At 38.2% G+C, this 15222-nt stretch overlaps 1 protein-coding gene across 9 annotated transcripts in view; it reads left to right on the top strand.

Moving 5' to 3' along the window:
* cdc42bpaa (CDC42 binding protein kinase alpha (DMPK-like) a) overlaps window positions 1-12981 on the top strand; it is a 47560-nt gene extending 34579 nt beyond the window's left edge. For 4 of the 9 annotated variants that reach the window (XM_083545622.1, XM_083545620.1, XM_083545619.1 and 1 more), the window contains 17 exons: window positions 1722-1838; window positions 1934-2017; window positions 2355-2460; window positions 2551-2687; window positions 2827-2966; window positions 3467-3548; window positions 3969-4188; window positions 4288-4350; window positions 4442-5035; window positions 5126-5223; window positions 5365-5449; window positions 6372-6495; window positions 6633-6750; window positions 7641-7758; window positions 7882-8045; window positions 8667-8741; window positions 9871-12981. In XM_083545622.1, the coding sequence (XP_083401748.1) occupies window positions 1722-1838; window positions 1934-2017; window positions 2355-2460; window positions 2551-2687; window positions 2827-2966; window positions 3467-3548; window positions 3969-4188; window positions 4288-4350; window positions 4442-5035; window positions 5126-5223; window positions 5365-5449; window positions 6372-6495; window positions 6633-6750; window positions 7641-7758; window positions 7882-8045; window positions 8667-8741; window positions 9871-10002 (2457 nt within the window). In that variant the 3' untranslated portion in view covers window positions 10003-12981. Of the gene's footprint in view, window positions 1-1721; window positions 1839-1933; window positions 2018-2354; window positions 2461-2550; window positions 2688-2826; window positions 2967-3466; window positions 3549-3968; window positions 4189-4287; window positions 4351-4441; window positions 5036-5125; window positions 5224-5364; window positions 5450-6371; window positions 6496-6632; window positions 6751-6996; window positions 7286-7640; window positions 7759-7881; window positions 8046-8666; window positions 8742-9870 lie in introns of those variants that run through there. The other 5 variants (XM_083545623.1, XM_083545621.1, XM_083545625.1 and 2 more) reach the window with 4 other exon arrangements.
* The last annotated feature ends 2241 nt before the right edge of the window (window positions 12982-15222 follow it).

Below are 15222 nucleotides of genomic sequence, written 5' to 3'. Positions count from 1 at the left end.
GCACCTACGATGACAATTTCAGACCTCTCCATGATTTCTAAGTGGGAGAATTTGCAAAATAGCAGGGTGTTCAAATACTTATTTTCCTCACTGTATATGCTTCTTCTATAATAAGAATTAGGATTTAAGTTATCCTACACTATGTGAATGTATTGATGTGAATAGCATGTATTGTATGGCATGTTTTTACCAAAGTCAAGGCATGAAAAGTTTTGTTTGGTTGTTTTTTATTTGTTTGTTTTATTTATTAATTTATTTTTGTTTGGTTTTGTATGTTGGTTTACACTATATGACCAAAATTGTGTGGACACCTGAACATCATACATATATGCATTGAACAGCAAAACATAACCAGCTAAGCAAAACCATATATATTATTGCTCTGTGGTTTAGCTCTGATGCTCACATACCAATTGTAGCTTTTTTGGTGAAAGACAGGGGTCAGCCTAAGCCCTCTATCTCATAAGCAGAAAGCTGGAATGCACAACTTTTTATTTTAGCCACATAAATATTTTTTTCAACAATTTGTGCTACAGTAGCTATTCTGTGGAATTGAACCAGACTAGCTTTCAGTTTCAGCATGCATTAGTGAGCCTTGGGTGTCCATGAGTCTGTCACCGGTTTTAGAGATGTTCTAACTTCTAGCCATTACTATTTAGCCAATGTCAGGGTCTCTCTCAGATCCTTATGCTTGCACGTTTTTTCTTCTTCGTCAAATAAGTCAACTTCAAGAACCGAGTGTTCAGTTGCTGCCTAATATATTCCTGTTCTTTACAGGTGTAATGGGAACGGTATAATCAGTTCTTGTTAACTGCCAGTGGTTATGGAAGATCCGGTAAATTAGTTTTCCCCTAAAATCATTGCCACAAATAGTATTACAGATTTTTTTATTTTTTTATTTTATTATTCTTATTCAAGCCCAAACATATTCCAGTACATGAAGCAAGGTCCATAAGAACATGGTTTGTCAAGGTTGGAGTAGAGGAATTGACCTCAAGAGACTTGACCTCAACCCCACATATGGAAAAAGGCCTGACCTCACTAATCCTCCTGTGGCTGAAACCTCACAAACATACTTCAGAATCTAGTGGAAAACTTTCCTGTTAGAACGAATGTTCTAACAAATTTTTCTTGTAACAACATAGAGAATTTTAAAGTGCATATAATCGGTGTGATGGGTGGGTGTATACAAATATTTGGCCATATAGTGTATAGTAAAGGCACAATCATGAAATGTATTATTATTTATTTATTTTTTTATACTTGTTTATTATGAAATTATACAAAATAAAAAAAAAACAGATCATTAAGTACTTTGCAATGGATTACTATAATTTTGTTTTGGAACTCTTGATGGAAAATTTGCACAAAACAAACAAGGTGTTCAAATTCATGATTGTGGCTTTAACTTTTCAAATATAATAGCTTGTGTGCATCCATAACTTGTCATGTACATTGTTTATGTTGAGGACATACCATGCAAGAAACTTGCAATATACAATTGCAATAATTAAGATTTGCTTAGGAATCTAGAGATCTTGTACCGCCATTGTTGGTAATGGTGCAGAACAATATTATTTTAATATTTAATTTATTTGTTATTTCTCTTATATTATTTACAGCAGAACATTTAAACAATTTATAGGAATCCTATGAAACTCTTAATTAGGGGAAAAAGTTATTTTACCCTTTTATGTCTGATGACTTCTCTGCCTCTTCAGATTGACTCCATTGACAACTTTAGTATGTCAAACGCACCATCCCGAGATGATGATCGCAAGTCTCAAGTTGTCCACACTCGTTCTCCTTCCACCACCAGCGACCTCGAGCCTCTAGAGGTGCTCTTTACATTCATCATTCAACACACAATTGTATGTGGAATGGTGGAGCTATAATTGTGGTTGTGTGCTAATGAATATTTTGACTCTTCCAGTCGATAGATTATCCCCACAGAGGTACACAGACTCCTACAATGCGATCAGGAGGATACAGCAGCTCTGGGTTTACAACACCTAAGGTACTGACTCTTATTTATTTGTGTATATTAATTTATTTAATAATACTCCTTCTCCTCAAATCAAGTAGTAGCATGAACTATTAAGGCCAGTGCTTTCTAACTTAATTTTTCTTACATTTGGACACTTGTCTGTAAAATATATGATCAGCAAATGTAATGTCCACAGGTTCTGTATATAAAAGTACAGCTCTAGGAACCATATCTACTTACCTATTGGTTATCATGCCTGCAAACTTATGAAGTGTTTCAGCCCCTCTAGGTTTTTTTTTTTTGCTTAAATAAAATGTACTTTCTGTAGTTTTTTCTTTGCATTTAGATTTTTCCTACTCCCTTGCAGCCAAAAGCTCACCAGTTTGTGGTAAAATCCTTCAACGCGCCCACTAAATGTAACCAGTGCACTTCTCTGATGGTGGGACTGATCCGACAAGGCTGTATATGCGAAGGTGATGTACACTATAACTACTAAAATTAAAAAAAGAATTAAAGTACATTATAATGGTTTTCATTTACCTGCTCTTTCAACTTTCATGCAGTCTGCAATTTCTCATGTCACGTGACCTGTGCGGACAAAGCCCCTGCTGTGTGTCCTATTCCACCAGACCAAACGAAAGGTCCACTGGGTATTGACGCGCAGAAAGGCATTGGCACAGCTTATGAGGGCCATGTTAGGGTAACTAGTTCTGCTCTCTACTGTCTTCACTTTTATTCTCAATTGATTTTCTCTTTAATTTCTGCATTCACTGTGTAATCTAGATATATATGATGGGTACATGTATTCTAAACCTTAATCTTATCCTATTACTTTTCAGGTGCCTAAGCCTGCAGGGGTGAAGAAGGGTTGGCAGAAGGCCCTGGCTGTTGTTTGTGACTTTAAGTTGTTCCTCTATGAGCTTGCAGAGGGCAAGGTCGCACAGCCTAGTGTAGTGGTTAGCCAGGTCATCGACATGAGGTCAGTCATTATTGAGACCACTTTATTCTATTTGTTACTAATGATCGCTGCATGCATTATAATCTATAAATAATTAAAACAATGGCTTAGTGGAAAAAACAAATCTTATACTTTAGTCTCCCTAGATTGGCATTTGATTGGTTATTTTATGGGATTGAGCACTTTTGTGTAATCCTGTAAAATAGAAGATTAACAGATGTAAATTGTGATGATTGTGATATTATACACGCTCTTCTGTCAAATCATCAAATTGTCAATACAGTTAATCAACTGTTACGCTTGTGAGATTATATCTGTCCATTTATCATCCTGCTGCAAAATAATACAAGATTAAATCAGAATCTAGCAATATGTAAGCAGAATGATTGTTAAGAATATTCAAGTTAATTTGGAATCAGTAGTCAGAATGAATTTATGGATCAGTGAAAGGCTTTATAGATTAACATGGCCATTGCTATCTGGGGCATTTATAATTGTTTAAAATGTCTGTTGTTCTGCAGGGATGAGGATTTTTCAGTCAGCTCAGTACTAGCATTTGATGTCATCCATGCCAGTAGGAAAGACATTTCCTGTATTTTCAGGGTAAGTTAAACCCTGAGTTTGTACTTCTTTAGTTTTAATTCAGTCTAATTCAGTCATCATTACAAGTACTTATTGAGTCGTTAAATGGGGTTTAACCATACGCTTTTTTTAATGCATTTTACAACCGTCCTTAATGGCCCTCATGGAGAACACATTTTCTATTGTACAAAAGTCAGGTCACAAATTGCCTGACCGCAAACATTTACCATGTACACCATGACTAGAAAATGTATGAAAAAATGAGACATTTCAATAACGATGTGTACTTCATTCCCAATTGCTTGTACAAAATAGCATTCTCACACTGATGTGACTTTTCTTTTTTTGAGGTAGCGTAGAACAGAGTGTTTTTTTTCCAGCATATGTTATTTTTTGGCTGTTTGGCTCTGTTAACATGCCATAAAAACCTCTTCTTTTCAGGTTACAGCATCTCAGCTCTCTGCATCTGGCAATAAAAAATGCTCCATCCTGATATTGGCTGACAGTGATCAGGAAAAGAATAAGTGGGTGGGACTGCTGAATGAGCTGCATCGCCTCCTAAAGAAGAACAAGTTAAAGGAGCGCTCTGTTTATGTTCCTAAAGAAGCTTATGATAGCACACTGCCTCTTATTAAAACCACCCAGTCTGCTGCTATTATAGGTGCTGCTCTAACAGAACAATAAAAGCTCTTTAAGCACTTTGCAGGGTTGTGCAGAATACTATTTCCACTTATCTTTTTACATCATATTTTATTTACAGATCATGAGAGGATAGCTCTGGGCAATGAGGAGGGACTCTATGTTATCAATGTCACCAAAGATGGTAGGCTTCTTGTTGTATTTATGAAAGCTTTGTCATCGATTATCCTATCCTATCTGACTTCTCTATTATGCATTTTGTCTTTGTTTTACAGAGATTATCAAAGTAGGGGATAATAAAAAGGTCTACCTGATTGACCTGATCCCCTCTGAGCAGCTGCTAGCGGTCATCTCTGGCCGTAACCGGCATGTTCGGCTTTACTCAATGGCGGCTCTGGATGATCGGGACACAGACTTCTACAAGCTTCCTGAGACTAAGGGCTGCCAGACATTGGTGTCTGGCACGGTTAAGCATGGTGTCCGCCCCTGCCTGTGCGTTGCCATGAAGAGGCAGGTCATTTGTTATGAGCTCAGCAAAGGTAAAACACGATACCGAAAGCTGCGGGAGCTGCAGATACCTGGGGTGGTTCAGTGGATGGCTCTGCAGGGGGATAAGCTGTGCATAGGTTACCAGGCTGGATTCCTACGCTACAGCTTGCATGGAGATGGGTCTCTCATTAGCCTGCTCCACCCAGAGGACCACACCCTGGCTTTCATTGGACAGCTAGGCTTGGATGCACTCTGCTCTGTGGAAATTTCCAGCAAAGAGTTGCTTCTGTGCTTTAGTAGCATTGGTGTTTATGTTGACTGCCAGGGTAGACGCTCACGCCAGCAGGAGCTGATGTGGCCAGCTGTGCCAACTGCTTGTTGTAAGTGCTGCCAACGCTAATATTTTGTCAGATAATCATTTACTAATGGATAGTGTTTTTGAAAAGAAATGCAATTATTTTTCCCTGTAGGTTATAATGCGCCTTACTTGTCAGTGTACAGTGAGAATGCAGTAGATGTGTTTGATGTGAACAGCATGGAGTGGATCCAGACAATTCCTCTGAAAAAGGTAAATATTTAAGACCTGCATTTCAAGCAGCTAATGTTTTATAAAGAATTGTTTGTAATTTGGATAGCTTTGAAAAGTGTATTTTGTCACTCTTTATATTTCACTGTTAATATTCTGATTTTTGTTGCGCTTCGTGTTTAGGTTCATCCTTTGAACACAGACGGCTCATTGAACTTGCTAGGGCTGGAGACAGTACGGCTAATCTACTTCAAAAATAAGACAGCAGGTACATGCCACATGGCCACAGGGTTGTAATTTTGCATGAAATGTAAAATTAATGATATGAAATTAATGTAATGTTTGATATGATATAGCAGCGTCTTGATATACTTTTTCCACTGCTACAAAAATAATCATTGCATAGACGTGTGCTTTGCATTTGATCAAACCATTTAACATTACATTACTTAGTTGCAGCCTAACATGCTGTTCATTTAAATGTATAATTTAGCCTTAGCTCTTAGATGTTAATTTTTCTACTCAGTTTTTATGAATATTCTACTTTAATTTACAGCCAGTTGAATGTGTCACTATGTAGACATATTAAATTAAGAGCATTGTACAGAATAATAGTCCAGTATCCGGTCCAGTCCAGTATGCTACATTGTTACACCCTTATTACTTAACAAAGTAGATTGTATACATGCTTGTGCAGGTTAGTAACTGTGTCTGTCACCTAGATGAGGGTGGTTTAATTAATATTTAATTTTTTTGAGTCTGGTTCCTTTAAAATTTTCTTCCTTATATCACCTTGGGGAGTTTTTCCTTGCTATCGCTGCCTCTAGCTCACTTATTCTGGATACATTTTAGGGTTACATTTATTAAATTAAACTATGTCTTGAATCTGTATATTTCTGTACAGCTGCTTTGTTACAACGTCTAGTGTTGAAAGCTCTTTGCAAATAAAATTTCATTGAATAGTAAAAATAATTTTTTTCCCAGTCAGTACTCAAGAGGCAGAACTTGGGTAACCCCCGGGAACTGTTGTTTGCTAGTGTAAACACAGGATTACATCACTGATTACATCTTTAATCATTTGATTTTATAATCAGCATTGGATTACATTTCCTCAGTAATTTCACCAATACTGTTCTCTAATTAGGAAGTTGGGTGTGGTGATAGTGTACTGATAATGTCATCTGTTACAGAGGGAGATGAGCTGGTGGTTCCAGAGACATCTGATAACAGCCGGAAGCAGATGGTGCGCAGTATGACAAGCAAACGCCGCTTTTCCTTTAGAGTGCCAGAGGAAGAGAGGCTGCAGCAACGGAGGTAGAAGGAATTACAGCACATACAGATCAGTTCTTTGATACAAATATATTGTAAACATGAATGTTTTTTCTGCATGTTTTCTGAATGGTATAAATCTTTGACTGTGTTTTGTTGTATTATTTTCTTTCATGCTTTAGAGAGATGCTTAGAGATCCTGAGATGAGGAATAAGTTAATTTCAAATCCAACCAACTTCAACCATGTTGTTCATATGGGTCCTGGCGATGGGATCCAAATACTTAAAGACTTGCCAATGGTATGATCAGAGAACAGTATGTTTATATTTATCACTGCCACCTCCAATCCTATTTATCACCATTTATAGAACTTTTCTATTTATTTTGTATCATGGATATTGTTTTTTTATTGATGCTCTCATTCCCCTTCTATTATCTGATTTAGCTCCCATCACTAGTTATTTATTCATGTCTACTTTGTTTCTTCCATTTCTCATTTTCTGTTTTACCATCTCTCTTACTCTATTCTCACTCTTGTGCTGAAGCCCGGTTCTCCTCTCCCCTCTCCCTCCCTGCGTCTCATCTCCACCCCCATAAGCTTCGAGCATGTCTATCACATGACTGTCACCTCTGCCGACAACTATCTGTCCCAGGATTCCCCTCTTTTCCCTTACTCCTCATCCCCAGTCTCTGCTCCTGGGACTCCTGCCTCTTTCTGCTCTCTGGTAGGACCAGGGAACCTTGCATTATTTATCAACCTCTACTCTAAGCCGTAATTTACTGGTATCTGAAGTTAAAAGTACTGAATTACATGCATAACCAGATAGTGAGCATGTTGTGGGTATTTTATCATTTCATGGATGTCACAGGTAGTGGTAGACAACATTGAGGTTCATGCATAGGCTGTTCATTCTCAGTAGGCATGTTCAGATCTCAAAAAGACTTATAAAAAAAAAGTTAAAACTTAAAAGTTATAACACTGACATAAGGTGACAACAACAAAGGTTTGTTTAAAAACAGGAAAAGCATCATTTTAGACTAGAATCAGTCATTTAATCTGATTTCTGTGACGTTTAATACCTAAACAGATTTGGCGCGCTTTGACATTATAGCATTTTAGTGCTTGTCTTTGGCTTAATTAATAAATATATGTTAATCAGTACATCTCGATCCCCATCTGTTCCCACAGAATGTGCGTCCTCAAGAGAGCCGAGGTGTACTGGGCGGCTCCGTCAGCATTCCCTCTATAAGCAAGGCCAGACCCGAACCGGGCCGCTCCATGAGTGCCAGCAGTGGCCTTGGAACACGTACGTTTCCACAGCAGAACTATATATGAAATAATAAAAAATAATTATTGCAAGAAAAGGGAACAATTGAAAAGACCAGAGTCACTGCAGGAATGGATATAAAGTTTGAATTTTGCTTCATAGGCTCGTCCTCACAGAATGGCAGTGCTCTTAGAAGGGAGTTCTCCAGTGGGAGTTACGGCTCCAGCAAGCGGCAGGCGATGACTTCACCCTCTGAGGGCTCGCTCTCGTCAGGGGGAGGAATGGACTGTGCAGGTGATGCCCCTCTCTCCCAGTTTGACAGAGAGGTGAGTAACACTTCTATTGTTTCAGGCCAGGGGGCGGCCTGGAACACATTTTAAAACAAATCAAATTGAATAAATGCTATAGTTATAATCAGCCATTTATTGCCAAATATAAAAAAAAATCATCTGGCAGAAATTACACAAATCGTGCAATTGTATTAGTCCGCATTGCCAAAATAATAAAAGTACACCATTTCCATGTATAGTGTATTTTTTGTATTCTCTGTATGGAACCTCTAAGACTTTCAGAAAGTTGTGACAGGTAAAGTTTTCATATCTGGAGTTCTTTGCTTATTTCTAATCTACACTGGGCAGCAGTGACAAGGGCAGAGTTGGCACTAATCAGAGCTAGAATTATGTTTGCTTTAAAGCGCTGTATAATTTTCTTTTTTAGCCAGCCATGTTGCATACAGAAAGGTCTAAGCGTTTGACATTGAGAAGTCACCCCCCTCTTTTAAGAAGGTCCTGTCTTTTCTTCCCCACGCTATTTGCATGTATTGAGTGGCACCCTGCCAAGAGAATGCGTGATATTGTTCCACTTGAAAACCACTCGCACACACTACACTTCCACCGCATGTATGTGGGCTTCATTATGACATGTGGTCAATGTGTGAATTTCTGTAGTGGAAGGCAGTTTCTCCCACAGGCAAGACCCCTGATGTGAAAAGGACTTTAAGGACCCTGTTTAGTAAGCTGAAGGTAACCCGCAGCACTATGCAGATCAGCATATGCCTATGTCCATCCGTCTAGCATCAGACTAAACTGTCTAGTGATGCATTTTGTTCATAGTAGAGATCTTCATGGGTTTATATAGACTCAATGTCCTGACCTGATTACCTGATTTCTAACCTTCTGTGAGATTTAGTTTAGAAACTGGCCATTTTGGAACCAAGAGCAGGAGCTGGATTACTAAATGATTTGCAGTGACTGCAGAATCAGTAGTAGGGGTGGAAATGCACCATGGGTCAATGTGTCCTGTACAAGCAGACAGTCTTCCTCCCCAGTCTGATTGCTGTGCTGATCAAATAGAACAGTTCATAGCTACTGAAGCTTCTGTTTAGTTTGATGCATAACAAGACTGGCACACAAAGGAAGGAAACCAAACTTATGAGCTCCAAAAGTATAAGATACTACACATGCCATAGTTAAAGACACAATAAGAGATGATTGGAGATTATTTTAACAGCTCTGGGCTATTTTTCCACCAGCTGTAATCATGAGCTGTTACTGAGATGGTTCCAAGTTGCACATGCTCTCTGAAAAGTGAATGCAGCTAACAGACTAAAGGAACAGATGGCTCAATTGCAGCAGATTATATGAAAGCATACATCATACAGCAACTTTGTGACTGTCTGTATGTTCGTACAAGCATTCTAATAGTTTGAAATGCATTTAGCTCAAGTAATGTAATATAATGGCTTGAAAATCTTCTGCCTGGGTCTGTACTATATCCCTGAAGATCTCTGGCTCATGGATCACTTCCTTTGGATTGAAAAGCAGCTCTCTGTATTTTTAGAAGTTACATGCCTACAGATGGAGCTGACTGGCATTGATCCAGGCTTTAGTGTACTTGGGCCAACAGCACCAGATCCTGATGTCTTTCTGCTGCAAACTGTATTAGATATTTTTTCAATTTAGGTGTGTGCGCTATCGACCACAAATATAGTCTCCCGAGTCAATTGATTTTAGTTCTTTTCTTTTTTCTTTTTATTTCTTTTTGTTTGTTTGACTTAATTATGCAATTGAAATTTGAATAAAAAATATTGAGCTAAATCCAAAAGCTTATTTTTTTCGAATTTTGTGTAAACATTCCGTTTCAATTCCTCAGGATTCTGATTCACCAAGGCATTCGACAGCCTCCAACAGCTCGAACCTGAGCAGTCCGCCAAGTCCATCATCCCCACATAAGAGCAAGTCCCTTTCTCTGGAGCGCAGCGATCAGCCAGGTTGGGACTCCTGAGGGCAAGACCATGCACTCATTCCACTCATCCTGCTCTCTGTATTCCTCTAAAGAGCATCAGGACCGCTCTCTCCCATAGTAACAAAAAATAGAAAAGCAGCAATGAGACTCATGGAACTTGATCACTATATTTGGAGTGGTGTGTGAATAGGCCCTATATTTGTTCGTGCATGTGTGTGAATGAGTTCACAAACACACAGAATTGCAAAAACAGCCAGTTAAGCACGCTTGACTTCAGCGTTTTTAAACCCTGCTTTGGCATAAAAATCACATATTTCCAGTAGATTTAAATTTAAAAAATAATAATAATAATGGTTTTCTTCTAACCTTTATACAAAGGTTAAATCTGCCAATTAGACTTTTTTCAGCTTCACATTTTAAGAATAATGTAAATGGCTATATTTCCCTGATCAAAAAAAGGCTTATAAAACACTAGATACAGTTTTTACCCTTTGCTGAAGAGCAAGGTGAATTCTGAGCATGGTTAGAAGTGGTCAGTGTTTAGTAAGCAAGTATTCCTCAGAACCATTTACAGCGTGGAAAGATCATTCCCGGCCTCAGCACTACATTTAAACTGACCTCGGCACTCAGGTGCCATGCAGCTCTTTCATATGTAAAGCTCAGAAACAGTAGAAATAGAATGAATTAAATAATGTACATAGTTTAAGTAGAGTATAATATATTGTTTAAAAAAATAACGCTATTGTGAAACGTGAACAGTTGCCTTGGGGAGTGCTGTTATCTTTTAACTTCTTTTCCGAAATTTTGAACATTTAAAATGCAGCCACGTTTAATTGAACAATTTTAGCTTTATTTGATCAGGATATCTGTGTCCATAGTTCCACTGAATCCGTCTGGATTTTATTAGGGAAATATGGTAAATGTTGCATACAAATGTAATGACAGTAACACCAGGCACAAGCATGCACACAGATAGATATGTAGGATTACACGTAAGACCGTAACGACATGGAAACACAATCCCTCAGTCACAACTCTCTGTGGTGAATGTATCAAAAACTTGTTGCAGCCGCCTTCTTCCTTCATGGTTCCTTTACTGGAGCAATAATGCTGTTTCCAAAGATTTGTTTTGTTAAGTGCTTTGTCTGTTTTTTTGTTAGTTTTTTTTTATTTTATGTTTGGTTTGTTTTAATTTGTTTTTATGAGTAGCAAAACTCAACATGAAACCAAACGTAGCCTGGGTGTGGATGTACATTTCAAGTGTAATCTGTATGTTATCACAGGTTTGATGACACTAAAGTCACTTTTGTGTAAAACTCGCAAAACATAATCCAGTTAAGCTTTAGAGTGTTCAAATAGGGAGCATTCAAGGGCTTGAACTTATTCACTGGTGCATTTATCTGTTGCTTTTGTTACTTTCTAAGCCAGTAATAACACACTCGGGACAGGAAGTGGGGATTTATTATTTAACACTAATTGTAAGAGTTCAGGGATGGTGCATAGTTAAAATATCACGTACCCCTAGATCTTTTTTTTTGTTTTTTTTTTACCTCAATTTATGGGCCAAGCCATTCATTCAACAGAACAAGCTCACTAACTCGCTCTTACACACTCACTCATTCTCACTCACTCATTCCATGCATTTTCTTTTCTCTCTTTTCTGCTCTCCGACAGAAGCCCTAATCCATACAAACAAGTTATACAAAGCTTTTGACTTGATTTTGTGATGATTCCTTTTATGATTAAACTTTTAGGGTCCATTGATTTTTATGCTATTGAAGCAATCGACGACTAAATTCCAGTTTAGAATCTGTTTACAGGAGCAAGAAATGAGTTTTTAATGTAAAAGCATACCTTTGCATATAAAGATAATGTAACATGTGTATTTACATAAAGTGTAAATATAGACTGACTTTGGTCAGCATATTGTCACAGCTCTTTGATCGCATCGTGTCTCCTGAGCTTTTAAGGGATTTTTTCTGATTTGACATTAGAAGAGTCGTTTTTTTTTGTTTTTGTTTTTTTTTAATCCGCTTTTATTAACTCCAGATCTATGAAATGCCTAAGGGATATAATGAGGGACAACTGTCTGAGTGAAAAAACTAATCTGAACAGTCTACACTGGAGTTAGCTATTCACACACACCAGTATTTAAATATTTAGTATTTACTGTTTCGCAAACACGGTTGAAATTCACTGTGGACCAGTCTAATAAACTCGGCACATCCTGTTCTTAAATTAGCAGCTGATTTGCAATGTGTGCTATTGTTCGGGATCATACTTACACGGTTATTCTTCGGCATATTTATTCCTACTGAATTTAAACGATCATACTCTATAACGTAAGCTTAATGCAGAGTGCATTTGCCTTGTGGAACCGAGGCCGAGATCGAGGAAATCCTTCTACAAGCATAATGGTGTAACAGGAAGCCTGTTTGAGATGTTGCTCAGGTATGTTAGAACCAATGATTTATTTTATTACAATGAGAAAATAGAGAGCAGGAAGAGAACACATTCTTTGGCGTTTGTCATTCGGTGTTATTATAGGACTGTTAGTTGACATGTAGGCCGACGTTAGCGGGAGGTGCCTTAACTGAACTCTGAATGCTGGGTAACTATGGTTAAGACTTAAGGGACCTGAGTGGAAACTGAAAACAAAATGAGGGTTTACTCTGCCTTGTATATTACAGCTATTTCATATCACACCTTTGTTGTTTTTTGTTTGTTTGTTTTTTTGTAAGAAGTTGTACAGTTTTGCATGTCTGGTGTATTCACTTAAAATTTTAAGGCTGGATTTTTTCAAACTGTTTTTACCATATTTTATTGATCTGTGTAGTGTGGATGCTTGGGATGTGAATGAGAACCACTTTTTTTTTTTTTTTTCCTTTTTTTTTGGCACATGCTTATTTAAGGTGGAATGTCATTGAGTTTATATTTAATTAGCCACCACTCTTCACATTGAGAACTCATATCTTGACTGATTTATTTCAATAAAAATGGGGAACTGTTACAAATCAATTTGGTTGTTTTTCTTTGGCCAATGTTTTTGCGATGCTGTGTATTCTCAGCCATTTGTCTATTTCTGCTTAATGTAATCAGTGAGGCAGGACACATTTGCTATGCAGTTTCTGTGTAATGCAAACTACATGCTTAAAATGTTCCTAAATCAGTCACTCAATTATGACTGAATAATTAGAGAAGTGAAACATAATCAATTGATGTAACCTACTCATTCAATACATTCCGGTACTTAACTAATTACAGTGAAACCCCGTTGTACGAGCAACCTATAGTACGAGCAAACGGAGATACGAGCAACATCGCTCGCAAATTTTACCCTGTTTCACGAGCAAATTTCGAAAGCACGAGCAAACCCACGCTGCCGGTTCCCCGTTTTCGGCGGAGGGTCGCATCAGTCGCTTAGTTGATGCCGTATCACTCAGTCGCTCTCATTGTTCAGTGCAGCAAAAACATAACCGTGGCAGCGGGGCGTGGCCGAGCGGCGGTTTGTGAATGGAGGGCGGGTCCGGGAGCAGATAGGCAGGGGATTGCCGCACCTGAAGTTAATGTGACCTAATGATTGTTCTCTCTTTTCAAGTGATCGGAGGGTGCATTTAAGAAGGAGAGTGTGTGTGCGTGTGCCAGAGACGTGCTGGGTGGGGCACTAAGCAGACCGACACACAAAAAAAATAATAAAAGTGGCTCCCGTATTCATACGCTCTCCCACAGTACCTTTTTTTAGTTTTATATTTTTATTTCACTAGAAATCTTGAAAAATGTCTCCCAAGAAAATCAGTGATGGTGCTGTGAAAACGAAAGTAAATAGAGTTACCATGGAAACCGAGGAGGTTACGAGCGTGGTGCGCGTCTCACACTCGCAATCAACCACTATCACATAAGTGTTAAATTATGTTTATTTTACGGTAATTTGCGGTGTATTTGTTTTTAAAAAATAGGCCACAAATACTTTTTAAGTGCAGAAATAAGCGATCGAATGACATCTCGCAACGGATTAAATCACTTTTAAATTCATTCCTATGGGAAAAATTTGTTCGAACATACGAGCAAATGGACACACGAGCAATTTTCAAGAACGAATTATGCTCGTACAACGGGGTTCCACTGTACATTTTTTATTGCCTCAATGTTTGTTTTTTAGACATTTTGTTTAAAGAATTGTGATGACCTACAGGTACATCTCAATAAATTAGAATATCATTGAAAAGTTGATTTAATAATAATAGTAATTCAATACAAAAAGTTAAACTCTTATAGATTCCTCACACACAGATTGATATATTTCAAGCGTTTATTTCTTTTAATTTTGATGATTACGGCTTGCAGCTAATGAAAACCCAAAATTCAGTATCTCAGAAAATTACAATATTGTGAAAAAGTTCAATATTGGAGACTCGTGGTGTCACACTCTTATCAGCGCATTAAATCCAAACACCTGCAAAGGTTTCCTGGGCCTTTAAATGGTGTCTCAGTCTGGTTCAGGCTACACAATCATGGGGGAAGACTGCTGACTTGACAGTTGTCCAGAAGACGATCATTGACACCCTGCACATGGAGGGTAAGACAAAAAAGGTCATCGCTAAAGAAGCTGCTGTTCACAGAGTGCTGTATCCAAGCACATTAATGGAAAGTTGAATGGAAGGAAAAAATGTGGTAGAAAAAGGTGAAGTCAAGAGACTTTTAATGAAGCCCATTCAAGAATTTGGAAGAGAATCACAAAGAGTGGACTGCAGCTGGAGTCTGTGCTTCAAGAGCCTCCACGCACATACGTATCCATGGTCTACAACTGACTCATTCCTTGTGTCAAGCCACTCCTGAACCAGAGACAATGTCAGAGGTGTCTTACCTGGGCAAAGTACAAAAAGGACTGGACTGTTGCTCAGTGGGCCAACGTTATCTTTTCAGATAAAATAAATTTTGCATTTAATTTTGAAATCAAGGTCCCAGAGTCTGGAACAAGAGAGGAGAGGCACAGATTTCAAGTTGCTTGAGGTCCAGTGTAAAGTTTGCACAGTCAGTGGTGGTTTAGGGAGTCATGTCATTTTTTAGGGAGTCATGTACTTTTATCAAGTAGAAGGTCAGCACAGCCGTCTACCAGGAAGTTTTAGTGCACTTCATGCTTCCCTCTGATGACCAGCTTTATGGAGATGCTGATTTAATTTTTCAGCAGGATTTGGCACCTGCACACACTGCCAAAAGCACCCAAAGTTGGGAGACCGTTCCCATCAGAACTACAAACAC

The sequence above is a fragment of the Silurus aristotelis genome (genome assembly GCF_946808225.1).
Source record: "Silurus aristotelis genome assembly, chromosome: 6".
Lineage (NCBI taxonomy): Eukaryota > Metazoa > Chordata > Actinopteri > Siluriformes > Siluridae > Silurus > Silurus aristotelis.
The sequence above is the reverse complement of the archived record's forward strand: the minus strand, read 5'-3'. Positions and strand labels throughout refer to the sequence as shown.